Source organism: Tinamus guttatus, unplaced genomic scaffold (assembly GCF_059628265.1).
Source record: "Tinamus guttatus ecotype Peru unplaced genomic scaffold, ASM5962826v1 Tinamus_guttatus_pri_ptg000004l, whole genome shotgun sequence".
NCBI lineage: Eukaryota > Metazoa > Chordata > Aves > Tinamiformes > Tinamidae > Tinamus > Tinamus guttatus.
The window spans coordinates 16,329,342-16,351,789 of NW_028288538.1; the positions used below are offsets into that span (position 1 = coordinate 16,329,342).

Here is a 22,448-nt window from a genome sequence, read left to right on the forward strand (position 1 = left end):
TGCGTTCAGGATGTTGGTGCTCGTCTCTTGCGCTTAGATCCTTTCCCTTTTGTATCAATGACTTTCTGCTGCTGGCTTCCCAGGGCACAGCAGAGCTTCTGCTCTTGTGCTGTGTTTGCTTTGAAAATGCTTGTTTGTGTTTCAATTGGAGCTCCTTTGGTTCTTCTGACCAGCACAGGGCAAGAATAGAAGCAAGGGGGTTGGTTTGTTGGGAGGGGGCCGACACGTTGCTGAGAGGGACGGTTCCTGTTCCCGCATGGCCACCACGGGCTGCGGTGGCAGGGAGCCGTCATGGTCCCTGCTTCCCTCCCTGGCTTGCCTTGTAAACCCGCAGTGCTGCAGGCCTCTGTTAGGGCTCCTGTGGCTGAAACAGGGTGCGTGGGAACAGGACAAGCTTGTGAACTCAGTAGCTTGGATTTCTGCATCATGTTGTAGTGTGGCTTGTTTGGTCTGAGGGTGACTATGGTGTGATGTAACTTAATAAACGAACAGTTATGGTAAGAACTGACTGTTTGTCTTTATATCAGGCTTTACAGGAGCAGCTGACGTCGGTGGTTCAGGAAATCGGCCACCTTATTGATCCCATAGCTACAGCAGCTCGCGGAGAGGCAGCTCAGCTTGGGCACAAGGTACAGTCCTACCTTTCCAAAGCTCTCTGGAGTCTTGGGCAGTTGAATGCTAGGGGAGACCATGGTTTAGTAGTTTACTCACCTCTTATGAAGGAGCAGAAGAAAACATGTGAAAGGAAGAAAGATCTGGAATTTCCAAATGTTTGGAGAGGAGACCAAATAAATCTGCATATTTTAGGGACCATAAGAAAGAGATTTTCAATGTAAGATCAATGAAAGACTGTAGAGACCAGTAGAGACCTGCATGTGAGAGAGCAGCAGTGTGCCAAGGAGAGCAGGAAGCCCGAGAGGCAGTAATGCTCTCTTCACAAATGCCAGGTCTTCTTTCACTAAAAATCAGTCAAGGGTCATGTGCAGAAAAGTCAGTGCACTTCACAGCCATGTAAGCAGTGCCGGATCTACTAAGAAATGTAGCTCTCCTTAGCTTTGGATAGCCAACAGTTATTTGGTACTGCATCAACTGCTTGTGGTTTGGATACATGGTTTACCTGTCCCTGGAGCCTTTGCAGAATTGGTGAGATGCACAAGGTTAGATAGTCGTGGTCCCGCTCTGCATATATTTGATATTTCTAGATCAAAGCACATAGAGCACATCAGCATAGACTTGTTAAGTCTACTTTTTTTTTTTGCCTGATTCAGAAGGTATGATTCCCACTATTTCCTTTGATACAGTTCAAAAGATCTTATTTGTGAAATCATTCCATACACTTTATTTATTTCATTTTATTTTCTTTTTAATTCTTAAGAAAATAAAATGGCAAAAGAAGGCTTGCTAAAAAAAACTTTCAATCTTGAAATTTTACTGTTTCTTAGTTATCCCTGTAGCCATATAGATGGATTGAACATTTCAATTAGAAAAACTCAGCAACTTTTGGCTTTAAGTACTGTTGTTTTCCCTTGGCAGATGGGCCTTCTAAAGTGTCTTTATAGCCCCTGCAAATGCATCAACATTTTAATTACTGAGGTTATGGGTACACCAGTGCTTGACTATTTTTGCATGTTCTGGAACAATCAGCCCAATGTAATATGTCTTAGAGCCTGCAGAAGGTGTTAAGCTTAATTCTTTTGTATTTAATACAGGAAACAAAAAGTTTTATAGATGACACTTCAGACAAGTACACTGTAAGAATTTCATGCTACTAAAACTACTATTTTCTTTCACTAAGTTTATAGCTGGAAGCAGATATTTCTGCAGTAGAACTGTAAGTTAGATGAGAAACTTAGGAAAACAGAGACTGACTGCACACATTTCTGAAGACTAAATTCCAGCAACATTAACTTGCTGGTAGGACTGTGTCTTTAGATATTGCAAATGCTTTAACCTATGTCATGAACTGAACAAAGATGTCCTTTCTCTGGAAAACCTCCTTTCGGGAGCCTCGTGCGCCTTAGAGACCTGTTCGGGTCTGCGCTGGAACCTGGCTTGGAGGCTTTCGGAGGTTAGCCTGGTGTGCCACAGAAGACTCCAGATCCTGTCCAGTCCGTTGTCTGTCAACAAGGAAGGCTGAGAAATCCCTCCTTTGGACGCAGCTTTAGGCCCTTAAATACTGTGTGATTTCTTAACAGCTTGAAAATAATTTCATCTGACATCGAGTCTCATGTCTTCAATTGTTTCCGTCTGAAGGGATAAACATTGCTATATTACAGCATTTGAAGCTGAGGAGTCACAGAATCACGTAGGAATATGTTAATAAATGAAGTTTCATACAGCTTTGAGGCATTAGGAAACTGCACTACTTGAGCTAACCCACTGCTTGATGTTAACTGGGGAATAACATTCCACTCCCTTTTGTAAAGTAACTGGATTAAAACCTTTTGTTGTCTCTGCTTTCTTAGGTTACGCAGCTGTCAAGTTACTTTGAACCCTTGGTTTTAGCTGCCGTCGGTGTGGCATCCAAAACATTAGATCATCAGCAACAGATGACAGTGCTGGACCAGAGCAAGACGCTGGCAGAATCTGCCTTACAGATGTTATATGCAGCCAAGGAAGGAGGAGGAAACCCCAAGGTATAATCAGTGTGTGTAACAAATGGGTCGTTAGAGAAACTGACCTGAAATGATTCCTACCATTTTAGAGTGGAAATACTGTGCATTAAGATTGTGTTTTCACAAGCAGATATGTTATTTTCTGATGCTGGTAACTAAAATCATTTTCTGAAATCCACTCACAGAAATTAAAGGCTTAGAAGGTTTTCTATTAATAGAAAAGAAGAATTCAGATTACAAGGAGCTAAGTAATTCTGACTGCTGTGGAAAATAGTGAAGAGGTTTTTAATGGATGACAGCTTGAGTAAATGGGCAGGGTCAAAGTGCATGCAATACAGAGAAAAGTGTAAGTAGACGTTGGTTCTCATAGTATTTACATGTCTTGAAAGCAAAAAGTAAAACTTTTTTTTTTTTTTTATAAAGGAGACAATTGTCAAAATATATTTTAGTGTAATTCGTTGCTTCCTGCTAAGGAATAGACAAATTTTTATTGGGCATCATTATGTTTTGTAAAGGACCATTGCAATATGAAATCATCAGAAGCTGTGGAAATTCTTTCCTTTCTTGTTCCTCTGCAACAGCCTATGAAATGGCTTAGCTTTGAGCAGAAACAGACTGTTTGGGAGGGAGCAGAGGAGAGAGGAATTGTTAGATAGCTTCAAAGTTAGGCAGAAAAAATCCTGGAATGTTTTTATAGTTCAGAAAATGAAGAATAACTGTTAAGGGAACCTGCTGTAATGTTCACTTCCATCTTTCACTGCATGGATGACACAGCAACAGTTGAGGATGTGGATTTTGTTTACACTGCAGTTGTGAGCAAGCAGCTCTGCTGTCCCTGTCTGCCTACAGAGTGCATTGGACCTAGCTGCCGGCCTATGGATTACATTGTTATCTGAAAAATCCACTCCTGCCTTTTAACCTACAACCAACCATATATTGAAATCTTTGCACTCTTTGTGAATATCTATTTCGATGTGAAGAGAGGAAGAGGTTTATTAGCAGTATAAACCTTAGCAATGCTCGCTCTGAGACATTTGTGGATTTTTTTTATTTGTGAAATGGCTCTCAGTTTGCAACTATTTGCAAAACCTTTAAGTATGGGGCAGCTGCCTCTTCCTGCCAAATTAACAGGCCGTGTTAATCGAAGGTAGTTTGTGTTTACCGTGCACTGGGCACTGCGCATCTTGCACATCACAGCATCCGGGGCCTTGCAAGTACCAAGGGAAAGTTTCCTATGGCAAATAGAGGTGACCTGAAGGCAGGAGGATGCTCCGAAGAGGTTGTGCAACATGCTCAGCTTCAGCCCTTCACACCAGCCAGGCAGGGCTCCTCAGTAGGATTCAAGATGTGGATTGAGCACCATTGAAATACCAGCAAGGGAGTCAGCAGAAATGCTACCTGGCTAAGGGTTGGTATCGTTACAATTGAGAAGGAAATTTCAGTTTCTGAAAGCCCAGTTGTCCTGCGTTCCCCTCGGTGTCATTCTAAATCCTTTGCAAGGCCCTTAGTTGTGTTTTGGATTCTAACATGGTGATGTCTTGTCTGACCATCTGGCCTAGTTCATCTGAACTCTGCGCCTCTCGGGTCCTTACGGTTCATGTTCACACGGGAGGTTTGTGCCCTCTGCAGACTGCGGTGCCACCAGGATGGGCAGGTGCCAGGGTTTTGGTGCAAAGAGAATTCTTTGTTCCCACGAAACTGCCACACTGAGTTCAGGTACTGGCGAAACTAAAAATTTTGCAGCAACTTTAATGGAGAAGAAACTTTCTGTTAGAGGCTTACAGGGGCGATGGGCAGTGTATCCCATGGTAATGTAAATGCTGTCATCTTTCCTAGAGGGTAGGAGCCTTTATATGAGAGAGAGAGAAGGATGAGATGCCAATGGCTGCGCTCGTGCTCTGTGAGGGCATGTTGGTAATTCTGGCAACAACTTCCGCTGTCATCTTTGCGCTTGTGATAGGTTTGGAAGCTCAGAAATGAAAGATTTGTGAGTGTCTCAGTAGAAAAGGAAAATATTTTAAAGCGAAGACAGCAGTTTAGACACAGGTAGAAGAATTTTATTGCCACAGCAAAGCAGTTTATTACCTTTAGGTCCTGTACAAATTGCTGATAAACAACATGATCGGGCTTTAATTATTTTGCTGCTGGGTTATTATTCTGATGAACCTTTTCTTTTGAAATGTTTTTAGCCAGGATATTTTTACGTTACCTTTTCCACAATCAAGAGCCAAATACTGTTTAGGATTATCTCTACTTGTAGCTATTTAGGATTTTGTAGGGAAGTAATTGCATTCCCTTTGGCTTCAGCTCAGTAGCTAAACAGTATTTCAAGATGGAAAAGGGTCAGTTTTATGTTTTCACCCACCTGGAACATTGCAAACTAAAATCTAAAATCTGTCTGGTTCTGGATTTATGTGAGCGAAACTGGGATAAATCAAACCCAGACTACTTGATTGCTGTTATTTTTGAAATCTCATCCTAAAGTTCCATATTCTTTTTTTTTTTTTTCTTTTTTCTTTTCCCTGACTGGCTTTTCATTTTTTGCTGATGATATGGTTCACATGAACAGTGAAATAAGCTTGTTGATAGAGCTCCAAATCAAATGTGAGAGCAGAGTTTTGCTGACTGACTGATGATCTGCTCGGATTACCTGCGTCAAGAGATAGGATCATTAAAGAGGCCCTCAGGTGTCTTAACTCCTGCAGAATGTCCTAGTGGTTGTAGATGCATGACATGTTACATGCCAGGATATGCCAGAGAGTCTTTCATACTGCTTATGCATTATTCTAACTTTGTAGATATATGTATATATGTGTGGGTATGTATATTTACATATTAACACAAACATGCATGTATAGAATTTTACTTTTTATACCCTGGACCCTATACTACAGTAATGGTAAAGCTTTTAGCACTGCAATTTTTTAGTAGACTACTTAAAAATTATTGAAGTTCTGGGACATTTGCTGTCTTTCTGCATTAACTTGAGCAAATTGAGCAAGCTTGTGTACAGCCTTTATAGTGTCTGTGTATCTTAAATGCAAAAATAAGATATTTCCTACACTTTCATTTTAGTATAAAAGTAAGTTGCTTCACCATGTAGTGTGTTTTTGCCTTCCCCTAACTTTATTTCTCCTGTTAAACACTAATCACTTTCCTCATCTGTTCTGGGAAAGGTCTTAATATGTTCCCAAGTACTTGTTATTCAATATTGCATTTCTTTTTTTTCAGCCAGGTTTTCTCCATCACTGTGGAGAAAGCAAACAGGACGAGCTTTAGTCGCTGCATCAGCTAATAGTGTTGTCAAAGCAGGAGTTGCCTTGTGCCCAGAGCAGTCCCTAACAAACCCTCTCTCCCCGTCTCTGCTCTCCAGGCGTCGCACACGCACGACGCCATCACGGAGGCCGCGCAGCTCATGAAGGAGGCTGTGGATGACATGATGGTCACCCTCAACGAGGCTGCCAGCGAGGTCGGCATGGTCGGGGGCATGGTGGACTCCATTGCGGAGGCCATGAGCAAGGTGAGCGGGGGCCGCGGGGCCGCCTTGCGCCTGGGAACGCGGCCGCGCGGCAGCGCCTGCGGGAGCTGCTGCTGCTCCGGTTCACCCGGCTGCGGGGACGGCAGTGTGCCCATCTGAAGAGCATGGGACAAGGAGCACAGGTTCCAAACTGAAACTGCTGCGTGGGATGGATGTTCTGTTCTGCCAGAATGGGCAGCACCACTGGGCAGAGTTGTTTTGGAAGATTATTCTATTCAGTAATACACTGGTATTTTTTTTTAAAAAAAAAAAAAAAAAAAAAGCTTATCACCATATTTAATTATCTTTTAAATTAGTCTTCTAAGCGATCGACAGGTCTGTTTTAGGACAAACGTTTTGCAGAAGGAAGATGGCAGAGACCTCAGTCTTTTGCTACTTTGAGAAGTGTTGTACTGGAAATGGACTGCAAAAATGTTTTTTTGTATCTCAAACTCCTTGACTCTTAAGGCATTAAGCATTGCACATTCACTTTTAGATTAGTGTGATACAAAAGATGGTGTGAACCTGCACAAAAAGTTAAATTTGAACTTGGAAACTGTGCTGAAAATACTGTGTGACTTGTATTCCAGTCTGACATTAGGTGAAGTCTTTTCTGAGTTTCCCCATGCATATTTGTGCACTGATTTGATGTATTTAGAGATCTTTTATAAGAATGAACATGCAATACAGTTTTAATATGAAATGGTAAAAGTAACTTGTTATGAGGTAATTTCTTTCATATTTCTCCCATTTTCATGAAGCTGGATGAAGGGACTCCCCCAGAGCCCAGGGGAACGTTTGTGGATTATCAGACCACTGTGGTGAAATACTCTAAAGCCATTGCTGTAACAGCACAAGAAATGGTAAGAAATTTGACTAAATATAAGTAAAAGCTGTTGTGCACACACAAGGAACATGAAATGTTTTACACGGTGTTTCAGGCACTCTTCTGATAATTGATTTCCCATAGGGTTCTCTGGGGAGGGGTGATCAACAGGACAGGTTCTGGTTTTGTAGGTTTAGTTGTGACCCTTAGCAGCCCTCCCGAAGAGGAGCACTCAGCCTCTGGATTGTCTCCTGGGTATTCCAAAAACCTTTCTTTAAGAAAGGTTTCTAGTCTGCTGTTTTGTCCAAGAAAACCAGTATGGAAGCAGATAGCCATCAGGAGGCTAAGTCTGTGCTTTGCAGAATGTCGTGGTATTCACTGTGCTATGGAAAGACACTTTTTAGGAATGTGATTATGAAGAGGTGAAAATACATGGTGGTTAATTTGCAGGGAGAGAAGTTAGGATATTATTAGTGCTTGAGCTATCAATGCATAACTTTTATCACTTGCATCAGCATGGGCCTCAAGACAGATTTCTGTTCTAAGTTGTAGTAGAGCTTATAATTCCTCTTTCTTTGCAAAAAGTTTGATTTGACCTGAAACCTGATTCTGTTTGAAACAAGATTGTCTCTGCCAGAATATTTTGTAACAGAGGCCTCTAAAGCCTGAAAAAAGGCCAATCAACTCATTTCATTAGCTGTGTTAAGCAGCAGTCTGCTAGCACTACGTAAAAGCTGTCTGGCCAACTTTCTGCTGTTTTAAAGAAAAGATATTTAACTTGGAAGTTGGTGGGGATTTTAGTTCTAAGACCTGTATAGTAAAATGCAAGCTGGGGTACATTTTATTTGGCTTCTTTTGTCTTGAGAAATGATAGGAAAATACTCCAACATGTTTTGATTAGTCCTTCAAATTATCACTGAAATCTTATCCTATGTTTGTTATTTATTTAGATTAGCCCTTCACAGTGTATGCTTGTTGTTTAACTTGCCTCTGAACTGAGATCGAGTTCTTATGAGACCACTCTAAAAGGGCAAATTTCTGTTTTTCGGATTTCTCTAATACAGCTGGGTTTAAAAAAAAAAAAAACAACTTAAGTCTACCTTGTTTCAGTGATGTTTAAGATAACTGAGTTTTGAACAGTTTAGGGAGTAGTTTTTGTTGGGGGGTTTCAGAGGAGGGAGGGAGGGGCTCACTTTGTTAGGTAAAATAATTTGCTATAGAGATCTGCTTAAAATTTCATAAGGCAGTCAAGAAATGCTGGTGATAATGCAATCAATGATGATGTAGCTTATTTGCAAACAATAGGAATTTGTCCAAAACTAGTTTTGCTCTGAAGATGACATATCATGGGTTTTGCTAACATAGATTGGGGAAAGAAGAGATATCCTTAAAAGGTAGGTTTTCCTAGTAAGGTTGTTTTAATACTGACATTCCACCAATGCTTTTTGTGTAGTTCTGACTATATTTCTCCTTTGCCACCCCCGGTATCTTTATAAAAGATGCGATTTGTTCTGCATTAATTTTGAGAACATCTCCATGGGCCCTGGCCCAAGTGACAGGGGGCTGTGACAGATGAGAGCTGCTTCCCCGTCCGAGCCGAGTCGCTCTATTCCCCACTGTGTTGAAGAGTGAATTACCAGCTCTAACTGCTCCTGTTTGAAACTCCCAACCTTCTGCGAGTGCCTGACTCGCATGACGCTAATAAAGCATGTTTGCCTGAGTTTGCTCATGGGATTCTTGCCAGGAGTCAGATCCCTTAAAAAAGCAAGTGTTTTCCCTCATTTCGTTGGTGTGGCCACCCAAAGCAGTGTGCTTCTAGGCTGGAGTGTATTAACAAGTTATTCTCATGCCTGTCATTTTCTTTTTCTTTTGCCTGTGTTCTTTTTTCAGATGACTAAGTCGGTTACTAACCCCGAAGAGCTGGGAGGACTCGCGTCACAAATGACCAGTGACTATGGGCATTTGGCTCTCCAGGGCCGAATGGCTGCAGCTACAGCTGAACCCGAGGAGGTCTGCAGTTTTCAGACCTCTTCGTTCTGTGTGCACACTGGTGTCAACGTGGTGGTCTTTTACCATAGTAAAGAGTAAAATAAATACAGAGCAAAATCCCGAGGGAAATTCTCCTCCCAGAGCTGCAGTCATCCCCAGGTCTGATGCATCTCTTGCATGGTCTGAGGGAACCGAGTTGGAGCCCTGTGGTAATGTCCTTTCTCTCGAGCACGTCAGAGATGGTTCTGCAGCCAGGGCAGTGAATGTTCCTCCGGGCAGGGGAGCTGCCCTTGCTGTGCCAGCCCCGTGTCCCTGTGCCGACGTGTCGGTAGCTCCGGGGGCCGCGGAGGGACGCGCTCCTCCTGCTGCTCCCGCTGGAGCTGCGGCAGGACAACGCATCTGCTTCTCCAAGGAGTTTTAATTGGCCTAATGCTCGTTTATTGAAACCATGCCATGATCCAGGTTAAAACCGTAGGTGCAGTTTGGCTATACAGATGTCTCTCTTCAGATCTATGTTTTCAGTAAAAACGTCATTTAATGCATTAGGCATGTGCAGGACTTGGAATTTGTTTTCATTGGGTAGAATGGAGCGGCTGGGGTAGCAAAACTGCATCTCTTCAAGGAGGCATAAAATCAAAATGACATGAAGTCATTGCATGTGCCCATGGGTGTGCAAGGACAGGGATTAGGTGTTACTATAAGGTGTTTTCCATGAATGTTCAAAACTTTAAATTGAACATTCAAAACAGATTTAGCTTCTGATTTTTTTTTTTTTTTAACTCCTCCTGTTCTTGATGTTTAGCAATTATCCAGGGAGCAAGTTTCCTGCTAGGACTATTATGAATAATTAGATTTTTTTTTTTTAACAAGCATCAATGATTAGACAAAAGGAATAAAGTTTTACTGCACAAGTGTGGGTTTTCATGCTTTAAGTTTTGTTTTAAGAATTATTTGATTGAGAAAGAAAAACTCCCCATCAAAAGCTCTATTCAGCTTTAGAAATTCAGTTTCAATATAGCTTCCTGTCCAGAAAGTGAGTTGCAGACACAGTAGCAGCAAAGTTGTCTTTTGCTCTGAGGCATCCTTCCTATCTCAGGGTGATGGGGCTTTTCAGTTTCAGCTCCTGGTGCTGACTGAGGAATCCCTGCCCTTTGCCTCAAGTGCAGTAACCGGTTGCAGTAGATGCTGCAGTTCTGCTCTGAGCAGAGTTAAACCCTCTCAGTGGAATTCCTGTGGTTATGGAGCACAACGAAACAAAGCTTTGGAGAGCTGGGGTGAGGGAGGATCTCACCATCACTAGATGTATCAGATTATCCAGACAAATGACTTTCAGATAATTTTTTTTTCACTTAGTTGCATTTCACCACTGAAAAATTGGAGTATTGCAAATGTCTTGGTGCCCAGTTGCTAAATGCAAAGCAACGGCTTGTGTTCAACTTCATGTTGTTAAACATTGACCCCTCCTGCATGTGAGTTTCTGCTTGAAGTAGAAATAATTCCATTTGTGAAACTAATGGCTGTGATTCCTGCTTCCTTGTTGATCCCAACAGAAAACTGTTTCCCTAAGTACGTGCAGGTGCTAAAACTAATGCACGTTTGTGAACAGGGACCACACAGCCTGTGTTGTAAGATTAATAATAAACCAGAGGCAGAGGGCAGTCTTGGTCATTGTTTCACATGTATGTGCTCAGTCCTAGAAAACTGAGTATTTTTATGTGATACTCTACAAAGAATGAACCAAGTCATATATTCTTCAACCCTATTTGAGTAGTGTAGATCAAGTGCATGCTCTTTCCCCATTTGAAAATCCTGGAAACCTGCATTGTATTTATTCACTGTGCTTTGATTTCTCTTTCCTGTATGTCTGTTTCCCTGTACCTCTAGATAGGGTTCCAGATCAGGACGCGGGTGCAGGATCTTGGTCATGGCTGTATTTACCTCGTACAAAAAGCTGGAGCCCTGCAGATTTGCCCTACGGACAGTTACACCAAAAGGGAGCTGATAGAATGTGCTCGTGCTGTGACGGAGAAGGTGAGGCGCCCGCGGGCCCCGTTGCCCAACGAGTAAATCGGTCACGCTGTGTGCGTGGGTGAGGCGGGTGTTTTGTACAGCACAACGCAGATGTACTGCAGTTACACGAGCTGAATTGCAGGACGTGCCGCTCATTGCCCCGTGTAGCCTGCAGCAGCTTCATTAGCCAAAGTTGTTGGACGTCCTAAAGCTACCACGTGTGGCAGTGCTCTGGCCTGGTGCACGTGCCCTAAAATATCCTTTAGATGCAGTAGCTGGTTACCAGGTGGTGCCCGGCTGTCGGCAACGCTTCCCTGGGAAGTGGAGGGACGGTGGCATCTTAACGCGGTAGCGCTGCCGCGTGGCAACGCACTGCGAGGGACGGTGGCGCCGGCCGCTGTGGGGGCGTCCTGTTCTGTGCAAGGTGGGTGCTCATCAAAGGGAGAGCTCTCGCCTCGTCTCAGGAGCAGGACCACACGAGCTCCATAGTGTCAGCTCGTAGAGATGCACCTTCTTTCATATTGACTCAGTGGCACTCTTGAATCACAAGGAGTTTTTCGTCCTTATGGTCATGTTATCAAGCAATAGCAGAAATTAGAGAAAATAATTTTGGCGCTGAAGCAAATGCAGCCAGATCCTTATTGACTCTGCAGAGTGTTGCAAGGTAATTGGAATTCTTATTTATTGTAGCTGGGGAAGCTTTTCCTTTCGTACAGGGAAGCTGAGTGCTTGTGATATTGAGTGTCATTATTTGTACTCGGAGCAGATGTATTTAAGGCTTTGATCTGCTCATGTATTGTGTGCCAGGCCTGTCCTTGCATGAATGACAAATGCCAATAGCAGGCTGCCTACTATGGAAAAAATAATCAAAATGACTAATGCACAAAGAGAACAAGCAGGAGAAAGAGGTTTATTAAAGCTTGCAAAAATAAGATTGTAAAATTAATTTCACTTATTGTTTTCAATATAAATCAGCACTGCAAGAATTAGCTTAATTCAACAGCAGATAATGGGGCTTTATTGTAATGTTGCCTTCTGTTGTTTCCAGGTTTCCTTAGTTTTATCTGCCCTTCAAGCAGGAAACAAAGGCACTCAGGCCTGTATCACTGCGGCCAGCGCTGTGTCTGGGATAATTGCGGATCTGGACACCACCATCATGTTTGCCACGGCTGGAACCCTGAACGCCGAGAACAACGAGTCCTTTGCAGACCACAGGTCGGTGAAACTGCTCAAGGAGGACGAGTGCGCGCACGGCGCGGCGGGGGGCAAAGGCACATGGGGATACCCTTGCAGCTTTGTTGTTGTTGTTCTTGGAATCTTTATAAATGGATAGGAATGAAGTATCAGTGGGGTATCAGCAGAGGGTAACAAATGTCATATTGGTTATTTGTGTGAAGGAGGAATTTTAAACATCAGAAGGAGATGTGTTGCAGAATCTTAGCAAGACTTGGAGCAATGGGAATGGAGCCCTCTCATTGCAAAGCTGCTCTGCACTGTCATTCCAGCAGGGAAAACTAGCTGCCCACGACGCTGAAAAGGAACCTTTAGCACACGTTTTTTTTTCCAAGAATTGCTTTTCACTGTCGCACTGTGTCACTAAGCAATGCTCACATGCTAGAAATGGCACAGCCACCCCACACAATTTCTCCTTTGGGAGAGAGAACACAGTTTTTCCTTCTAGCAGCGTCTGGAATATAGCAATAATTCCACAGCATTTTTAATAATAATGAGATTTGCAGCAAGTGGCTGTTGCTTCCTTTGCAGTAAAACCCAGGGCTTCACAATAAAGACGCCGAGTTGTTGCTCAGTAGCCCCGCTGGGCCTACACAGTTGTTGCTTGACCATATTTATTTTCCACCTTGCCATTGCTCAAGAAACAGGAAAGGTGCAAGGATGTTACCAGGCTGCTGACGCTGTTTGGAGAGCAAGTCAGGGCTTGTTTGCCTTAACCTTACTAGGTTAATGAGCTGCTTAGTTGCTTTATAGGCAGATGTTGAAGACTGGCCTCAGTTAGTTTCATCTTTTAAAGAACTGTGAATTAGGAATATTTTTTAGGACACTTAATTAAAATCAACCAAACAAAATTAGAAAATATAATGGGTATGACCAGCGGTAAATGCCGTGTTGTTTGGTGTAAATTTAGCAGTTTATTCTTGTTCCGGAACATTTTAATTTGCACCGTTTTTTTTCTCTTGATCTTCAAATATTTGTGTTTAGGAAAGAGGTAGGTGAACAAGTTGAGACTTGAAAACTTGTCATGTTGAAGAACGTAATTTAACTTTAGGATAGACTGCTGAGTACCGTTAAGTTTTTCTTTAAAATTCCTTTAAACATAAATGATATTATTAGCTGTTAAGTGTTTGATACCAAGTTTCTAGACTTAAGTATAAAAAGAAAGGCAGTTTCGCTAACTGGAGGTGAATGAAAGCTCAAGTGATTGCTCTGGAGAGCCATTTAGCTCTTTAATATGTTACTTAAGGTGGCTCCACTGGAATTCAATGCTTAACTCTGGAATTACAGGCTGTCTGTCTATAACAGAGTGACTGTGAAAGTGGCAGGAGCTGCCTTTTCGTGCAGGTGACATTAATTTCTAGGCTGACTCTTCATACAAACAAGATTCTAGTTCTCAATCTCCAAGTAACTTTTGTGAACTTCTTTTATCAAGAAGTGCTCACTCAGAACAGTTTCTTTTCACACAAATGTGGCTTTAGATTTGTTTGTCCAGCTTGGGAGCGTGGAGGAGGCAGAGGGCAGCGATCCCTCCAATAGTCAGGTTTTCTGTACATTTGTCTGTCTTGCTCCCACCTCCCTCATGACTAATTTTCTTTTCCATACAATAGACTTGTGAAGGTGGACATTTGATAAGTTAGTCTCCTTGCAGCATTGCCAAACTTTATCTTTGCATATAAAAATGCAGTCTACCTTTATTGCCCTATTTGGGTATTACGTTTCAAGAGGTTATTTCACTGAACTGCCTTTGCATTTACAGCCTGAAACACTGAAACGTAACACAACTGTTTTAAAATAGTTTTAAAATAGCTGGTTTGTGGTACAAAGATTACCATGAATAACCATGGTTGTGATGACTAGTATCAGCCCTTTTACGTAGCTGTTAGTCAGGATAACATTAAAAACCACGTTTTTTTCCTCTTCTCTTTTTCCACTTTCCTGCTTCCTCTTTTCTGTTATAGGGAAAATATCCTGAAAACAGCAAAAGCTTTGGTTGAAGATACCAAATTGCTGGTATCTGGTGCTGCCTCGAGCCAGGACAAGCTGGCACAAGCAGCTCAGTCATCAGCCAACACCATCACGCAGCTGGCAGAAGTAGTGAAGCTGGGAGCAGCCAGCCTGGGCTCAGATGATCCCGAAACACAGGTGGGTCCTTCCCAAGGCTTTTGTGCTGCTCCTCGAGAGACCAGGGCAGTTGAGAAGCGGGGGGCTAGGGAGAGCCTTCACTTGATAAGGTTTTGTGGGCGTTGTGCTTCCCAACAACCCAGCAGAGCTCGTTGCCTCTCCTGGGGGATTTTTTCAGGTTTAGTCAGGCACTGCTCTTTGGTAATGCAATCAAGAGCCTAATGTATTGAGGGGGACTAGCCAGGCTGCTGTTCAAGTCTTCTCCGTGTATTTTGCAGGTGTGCTGCTGCTGGACTCTGTTGGCAAAGTGTGTGTCTTGTGCTGGCTCTTTTCTTTTTCTTTTTTTTTTAATTAAGTCAGGAGCTCTTTTCAAAAGCTATTTTGTGTAAATAGATTGCATCAGTTATAAGCTATTCATTGACCTCGCACCATGTGTGTTATTTTTATATATCAGTGAACTCTTGGGCTTCTGCAGCTATATCTGAATTGTTTTTAATTTAACTCAGTAACTTAAGCCTTCAGTGTGGATTATGCCACATATTTCTTCTGTTTCTTGTCTGGGTCTTGGTGAAATGGAGGTTGACAAGCATGTTGCAGATGTGCCTGTGTTAGGAAATTAATTGGAAAAAGTCTGTTTGAAGCACTGAAAGGGTTATGTATCCTGTTTTGTTTGACCTGTGCAATTCTAGCTGCACTTCAAAGATATTCCTCTGCAGGAAAACTCTGCTGAAACTGGTTTTTATGGAAAGATTTCCTTAAAATAGCAACATAGGCAAGTGTAAAACATATATCACTTTTTTTTTTTCTTCCTAAGTAAAAGCTGAGAATAGAGGGGATTTAAAGCTATTGTGATTATTTAGAAAATTTTTGTATTGCTGCTCCTAGGAGGGAAATAAAGAAATCCTACCTACAATCAGCATTTGAGTTTCTATACAGGAAGTTTTTGTGTCTGAAATACCACAGTTTTAAACGCAGCTCATTTCGCAGAATGTGGCATATGTCAGTGGGGTGGGGGGCAGCGGGTATTAGTATATCATGCAATCTCTACCTACCAGCATTGAGTTTTGTTGAGGAGCTCTGTAAAAAGCCTTGGCTCACATCCACACCTCCTCCTTGGCCTGAGCCTCACCTCTGTGTTTCCCTTTCCCGCAGGTTGTCCTGATCAATGCTATTAAGGATGTTGCAAAGGCCCTTTCTGATCTCATTGGTGCTACCAAAGGAGCTGCCAGCAAACCAGCAGATGACCCATCCATGTACCAGCTGAAGGGGGCTGCCAAGGTAAAAGCTGGTCTTGCATTTTATTTGCAAGTATTTGGAGCAGCACTGTTGCTAAACATCTAAAGTTTGGATTTCAGCAATTTCTGAAAGCTCATCTTCATCAGCATCCTGGGATGACTGAGGTAGATAATAAGAGGCAACTGAGTTTCCAAGAAAACTCTGTTTTTGTAGGCTCTGGGGTGGGTGATTTTTGTGTTTTTGCTGAATAAGTTTAATCTTTCTGAAGACAACCTTCCTTATTTTGCAAGCCTGTGTCCCCAAGGATGGGTTCTCATGCTCAGGCAAAGCTTCTTGTTGTGCTGCTTAGATGACAGGAAAAAAAAAACAAGTTCTGTGTTTTCCCCTCTAGCAGCTGCTGTGGACCCTGTTTGATCCCTTTCTCCTAGACGAGCCTTCCAAGTGCATAGACATCTGAGCTGAAACCTTGTGCTGATTGCACTTGCCCTCTTATCTCTTCGTGTTTTAATTTCCCAGTGTCTGAGATACATGATGGCATTTGCCTTAGAAACATCTTGAAGTTTAGCATCTACAAAACCTTTCCATATAACGAGGCTTAGGCAGTGCTCCCCCTGCACTCTGCCGTAATGAGGGTGTCTGGGTGGCTTCGTCTTTCTGCAAGATGCTGCTCGTTGTGTCTGTAGCCTCCTTGAGACACTTGGGCCTCTTGCTTTTGGAGCAGAGGAGAACAGTGCCCTGCAAAGGCTCTCCTTAAAATTGACCTAAGAAAATGATCTCATCAGGAAAGCTAGTTGCTTATTTGCCTTCCTGCTTGGAAGGGCTATCTGTGTTTTCATTCCTAGTTGCTGGGAAGCTGCCCTTTCTGTCTTGCTTGGCTTGTGAAGAACTCCAGTGTGCTGAGAAGGCATTGCTTATCTGTCAGCACGCTGGGGTATGGGAAAGGCAGTGATCACAAAAAGAATGAGGTGCTTCTGCATCTGAATTGCTGGGTTTAATAGGAACAGCTGCACTGTTTCTGGCTTTGAACTGGATTTGAGGCTATTTAGTCGTTTTTCTGATTGCAGATCATATATAGGTTAAGGCTCTCAAACATAATAAATAACGTACCTGGATTCACTTTTCTGCCTAGCTATAGTGTAAGATGAGTGGGAGGAAAAGATGCTAAGATAATTGATCTGAGGGATCTGCCCTGGAAGATCTTGTGAAATTTTCATTTTTGTAAAACCTTTGCCACAATCATTGAGATGTCACCAGCGTGCAGCAAGTTGTGCTACATTCCTCTGGCTTCGGGGAGCTCCTGCAGCCTGTGGCGGGCAGCCGAGCTCCCGCTCAGTCCCATCACCACAAGAGCTCGGGAGCCTCCTGGGCCGTATCGGAGCATTAACGTCAGGCAGCGCCCGCCGTCCTGCTTCAAATCCCCCGGCTCTGAAGTGGGAGGAAGGAGTCGTGTGGCTTTTCACTTGGTCCCTCTTTCTCTTTCAGGTTATGGTGACAAATGTAACATCGCTTCTGAAGACAGTTAAAGCAGTAGAAGATGAAGCTACTCGAGGGACAAGAGCTCTGGAGGCCACAATAGAGTACATCAAGCAGGAGCTCACGGTAAAGAACAGCCCGGTTGCACGTGTCAGCTTTTGAAAGTGTGCCCTTAAAATGAAGCCAGGCTGCCAGGGGCTTCTCGGGCTGTTTTACTGCCCTGCAGTGAGTTGGATGCAGTTTAGTCCCCGCCACCTGTTGTAAATCAGCTCTGAAAGTGCCCTTATATGTCACTTAAGCCTATCTAATTTCAGATGTCACCAATCCCCACTTGAGGTTTGAGATGCTGCTGCCACGTAAAATTCTGGAAGCAGCTGGTTCGTTGTTGTTTAGACATTAAGCTTTTGCTACTGATATTATTTTCTGAGTCAATTGCTATTCACTTTTTATTGATCCTGGCTTGGAAAATATTTCTTCAGCTTCATCAAAGCTTTATCGCACCTGCATTTTAATCTCACTTCTGTTTTTCCTTTCTTATGAAATCATATTACCAGTGATAAGTAACTTCATATCTAATGTTTTGTCTGAACAGCAATTAAAAACAGCATGGGATCTTCTCCCAAATTAGATGCTAGGCCTTGGCTATTGTGTTTTTCTCCTTTAAGATAGAAGCATAACCTCCAGCTGCTGCTTTCAGCTAGTGTTTCCTAGTATGCTTGTTGGTGGCATAAATTAATACTTAAGGGTGTGTGAAGAAGCCTGTTTTTTCTTTTTCTTTGTTTAGAATAAATTTTAGAAATAAGATGCATAGACAGTCTCCAACAGAAAATATTTTGTTGTATAGTCTGTGGATTAAGAATTTTTATCCTCTATGCTGACACAGTTTTGCCTTGTCCAGCACTCCATAGAATATTTATTTTTCATTGCATGAGCAATGCTGTTGTAAGGAAGAAAAGAATTTTTATTAAAAATATACTAAAATAAACATCTGCGCATAATTATTGGGATGTCCTGCAGTGTCTGCACATAGTAAAACCTCCTCATTTAGTACCTGATCTGCAATGCACTTTACCATTCTAGTGCACGGTATGGTCGTGCTTCTGCATGAAGACCTGGCTAACTAAGAGCAAATCATTTCCATAATCCTAATTGAGAAGCAGTCTAGATACAGAGCGGGATGGTTGTGCTTTATCACCTCAGTTGTTCCAGTCTCGCGGTGCTCCTCCTGAAACGTTTCTCCTCCTGGTTTTTCCCCGTCCCCGCTCCGTTGCTGCAGTGCCAGCTCCTTCCCGGGAGGAGCCGGGCGCAGCGAGGGGCCGGCTGCGGAGCCGCCGTCACGGCGCGTGGGCTCCCTGCAGTGTCCTTGCTGCTCCTGGCTCTCCAGAGCCTGCATGGGCGCTGCACTGAGCACTTGCCTTCACGCAGTTAACCAGGCTTTACATTTTCACATTTTTTTTTGTGAGGAATTAGGAGCATGGGAAGGATCAGGCTAATGTTTGCCTAGACATTGGGACTGGCGACCACCAGCCTGCTTGAGGAGATTGAGGTGCTCCCAAAACATTGCTTGTCTGTGTGTAGTGGAGAACCCACTCCTGACTATTTGTGTCATCTGAAATGCCCCTGCACGGTACAAGAATGACAACTCAATAGAGAATAAAGCTTTGGAAAAGGAAGTCTGAGCTTAAAAGTAAGGTTAAGCAGCTCTTGTTATCCGCACGTTGCCACAGTTAGAGGCAGCTATTGCGAAGCGATCTGTGTTGTCAGGTAATTTGCAGTGTCTGTTTCTTCACGTGTTTTACCCTGCACAGTTCAATCCTTAGGTTTCTAAGAGAGGCTGTAGAGTGAGAGATGATGCTCTGCCCTCCTCCACTTCCACTTCTTTAAGAGCCATTTGAGTATTTTATCCATGTTCTCGGTCTGTCCAGCCCAAGGCTGGTTTTGGCAGAGAGGGCTTGCAGGGCACAGCCTTTGCAGGGGAAGGATCCTCATGTCGCTGACCCACCTAGGCAGGAGACAGGATGAAAAAGAGAATGTTATTCAAGGCATATTTCTGCTTTGGATACTGTAACGCTCTGGCAGCTGCCTGTAACCTCTGCGATGCAGGTCGTTCAGGCGGCCGAGGAACGGGTTAACCCTCTCCGTGTGCTTCCCTCGGCGCCTGTCGGTGTGCAGGCTGGTCAGGAGCAGCTCGTGACAGGCAGCAGCGATACGGAGCTGTGCCAAATACGTCTCTAATTTCCTGCCGTTTGAAGCAGTGTCTCTGTTTCAAGGGTCGAGTTGTTCTGCTTGGACTGGAGGGGGATTCGGATTTCCTTGTGCTTTCGCTTCCAGGTGTTCCAGTCCATCGAGGTTCCAGAGAGGACATCGTCGCCCGAAGAGTCGATCCGGATGACGAAAGGCATCACCATGGCGACTGCCAAAGCCGTGGCGGCCGGGAACTCGTGCCGGCAGGAGGACGTGATCGCGACAGCCAACCTGAGCCGCAAGGCAGTCGCTGACATGCTGGCAGCCTGCAAGGTAACAGACACTTCCTTTTCGTCTCTAAATCCCTTGAGTGTTGCTTTCTGCTCTTTTTTTTTTATTAATGTTTTACTTTGCAGCTAAGAAAGTTTTAGATGATTTCAAGGTAACATCTGTACCGGAAAGGGTTTTCTGTGCTCTGCCAAAAAAGCAATAATACTATTTTGGTGAAAATGAGAAGTTTTAACTGATCTGAGAATTTGTTATTTTCTTCAGTCTTTCATTAAACTAGAACAGAATCTGTGCAAACAGTAGAATGTGAGAAATATGCTACTGCCAAAAATATGATTTTAATATTCTAGGAATCCATTGGTGAAAAGAAACAGTCAGGCTCATGTTTAGCAGTCATTTCCACCCCAACGAAAGCCGCCAGCTTGCTTTTTTTTTTTTTTTTTTTTTTTTTGACTTGAGCTCTTTTAAAATTTGTTTTTTCATTGTATTGGCTGTACTGATACTCTCTTTTATAAAGTTGCATGAACTGGGCAACTTCCTAAAGCAGATAAGCCAAACTCCATGTGCAAGGATGCGTGTATGTGGTACATAACTGGCTGAATATTCATTTGGCTTTGTTTGGATGATATAAAGGTTTTAGTTGTGTTATAAATCCCATATGGATTAACTCAATTCTTTCAGTCTTAAGAAGTGATAGTGTCTTTGTTCATAAGTTATATTTATTTACTTTTACCATTAAATGCATAGAAAATGACAGGAAAACAATAGCGCTGTGTGAGAGTTGAGTGATTTTGTGAATTTTCTCAAATCTTTGCCTAGGTCAATCCCAGATGACCTTTTCTTAATGAGATGGAAGGTGTTGATTTTATTTTTTAATATGATAATCAAACATAGTCATACGAAAATGCAAGTTCTAACATAATTTAAAATCGGTTTTATACAAATAAATTGGTTTTTTATTTTATTTTGACTTCATTTTCTTGCTGAGTCTTTAGCATCTAGCAGTCCTTAATCTTTTCATCTGCTTCAGGTTTTCATTCTACCCTCTCCATTCCATAAACTCAGAAGCTCAACAGAGCCAAAATAGCTTTCATTTGCATGGGAAAATTAAACCACCACTCTAATTACCTGAGGAGTGTTTTAACAATATTCAGTTAAATGAAGCTTCTGAGAGAGCCTGGAACACTTTGTAGTTGTGCAACAGGATGACAAAAGACATCACTTTGGATGCGGAATCGCTGCGGGCAGCCTGTGTGGTTGGGAAGAGGTCAGGGTAGGCGCACATCTGCTCGGATCTCTCCAGACAGGCAGCAGATCCTCAGAAACAAAAGCGTCTGTTTCTGGAAGTGATATATATAAATTTGTGCACACACAATAGACAGCCTGATACCTAATTTTAGACCTTTAATATTAAAGGGTTCATCATTTTATGTTTACATTACTTGTTGTTTTCATAATGAATTGGTAGTTTATGGCTTGCTTGTGACCTACAAGGTAAAACTTTGTGCCGGGTGGACGTTGGAGCTCTGGGGTGCTGGAAAAGCCCTTGTGCTCAGTCAGCAAAAGGCTTCACAGAGCAGCCTGTGGAAGGAGGGCGCTGGGAGTCATTTTACTTCTCTGTAGCAATACATTAAAAAGGAATCTGTCTTGGATTATTCATTCTTTTATGAATTGGATGTCAGTAATCCAAATGAGTAAGGAGAATGCAAGAATAATGGCTGACTAGCTGTACTGTGGTTCAGAACAGTAAAGGGCTCCTTTCTCTGACAGATATGTTCTGAGCTCTTTAATTTCCCTAAAGTTAAGAGTGGTTTTTGGACAAGCAGAAATAAGAGTCTAGAGGAACACTAATTGTATGCACCACCAGAATGTAGGGCAAAATAACTATTCCATTTAATAAAACTTTTAAATAATTTTTATAAGATATTATTCAGAAGATCCTGCTTCTACAAATTTTGCCTTGGGAATTAGTTTCCCCAACATTAATTTCAAAAAACTAATTACTGAACGTGGCATTTCCATGACAAGCTCAGCCTCTTGAATCCCAGGGGTAAGAATCAGCAGTCTTCACCTCACTGTGCTGTAAAAGCTGTGCAACCCAGTGCAACTTTTTTGGTGATATTTGACATGGTACAATGCCTTCATGGTACAATGAAGTTAGACATGAAATAAGCAATGGAAAATATTCAGAAGCTGTTGTTCTTTAGGCTAAAACACACACAAATGTGTGTGTGTGTGAGACAGAAAGAACTATGGTAGACTTCCCTGCTGTCAGTAATTTAAGTTCCATTTTACTGCAGCCTGCCTAAGGGCAATCATGTAAAGGATTTGACTTCTTAATGGTTGTCTATATGTTTGTGCTCTTTCTGCTGTATATGATTATACAGAGGTCATTACTATATCAACATTCATAAGTAGATACCCGTTTGGGGAAAAAAAAAAAAAATAGACTGATTACCATGGGATATAATGAACCAAGCCAGCTCTCATTACAGTCAATGGAAACACTGTAATTACATTTACTGGAGATTAGAGCAGACCTTTAGATAACTATTTTTGTCTTTATTAACCATTTGTATAAAATAATGAATATGTAGGAACTGACCTGTGTATAATATCAGTATTTTTAATGACCACTATTGGAAAAGAAGCTCATGTAAGGTCCATCACAAGCCTGCGAGCTAATCCGAGCAATCCCTGAGGCTCTGACAGGGTGAGGGGCTTGAGGGGGCAGCGCTTGCTCTGCCCCATGAGCCCTCACCTGGGCGCTCGGGAGCGGCCGAGCCGGGGGCAGCGCGGCCTGCGGAGCAGCGGCTCCGGGGAGCTTCCCGGCAGCGGAAACGCGGGACCCCCCAGGGCGCTTCCAGCGCAGCGGGAGCAGTGAAGCACTGGGGCCTGCGCTGGGTATTGCAGCCTCAGCGCTAAAGAGCGTGCAGAGAGGAAGGGAGGGTTAAGA

At 42.8% G+C, this 22,448-nt stretch overlaps 1 protein-coding gene across 2 annotated transcripts in view; it reads left to right on the forward strand.

Annotated features, from left to right (window-relative positions):
* The window catches only part of TLN2 (talin 2), a 98,858-nt gene that overhangs the window by 54,922 nt on the left and 21,488 nt on the right, over nucleotides 1-22,448 (forward strand). For both annotated transcript variants that reach the window (XM_088519868.1, XM_088519876.1), the window contains exons 38-48: nucleotides 528-629; nucleotides 2,466-2,636; nucleotides 5,989-6,135; nucleotides 6,894-6,995; nucleotides 8,849-8,968; nucleotides 10,832-10,978; nucleotides 12,006-12,172; nucleotides 14,149-14,332; nucleotides 15,464-15,589; nucleotides 17,030-17,146; nucleotides 19,352-19,537. In XM_088519868.1, the coding sequence (XP_088375994.1) occupies nucleotides 528-629; nucleotides 2,466-2,636; nucleotides 5,989-6,135; nucleotides 6,894-6,995; nucleotides 8,849-8,968; nucleotides 10,832-10,978; nucleotides 12,006-12,172; nucleotides 14,149-14,332; nucleotides 15,464-15,589; nucleotides 17,030-17,146; nucleotides 19,352-19,537 (1,569 nt within the window). The remainder of the gene's footprint in view (nucleotides 1-527; nucleotides 630-2,465; nucleotides 2,637-5,988; nucleotides 6,136-6,893; nucleotides 6,996-8,848; nucleotides 8,969-10,831; nucleotides 10,979-12,005; nucleotides 12,173-14,148; nucleotides 14,333-15,463; nucleotides 15,590-17,029; nucleotides 17,147-19,351; nucleotides 19,538-22,448) is intronic.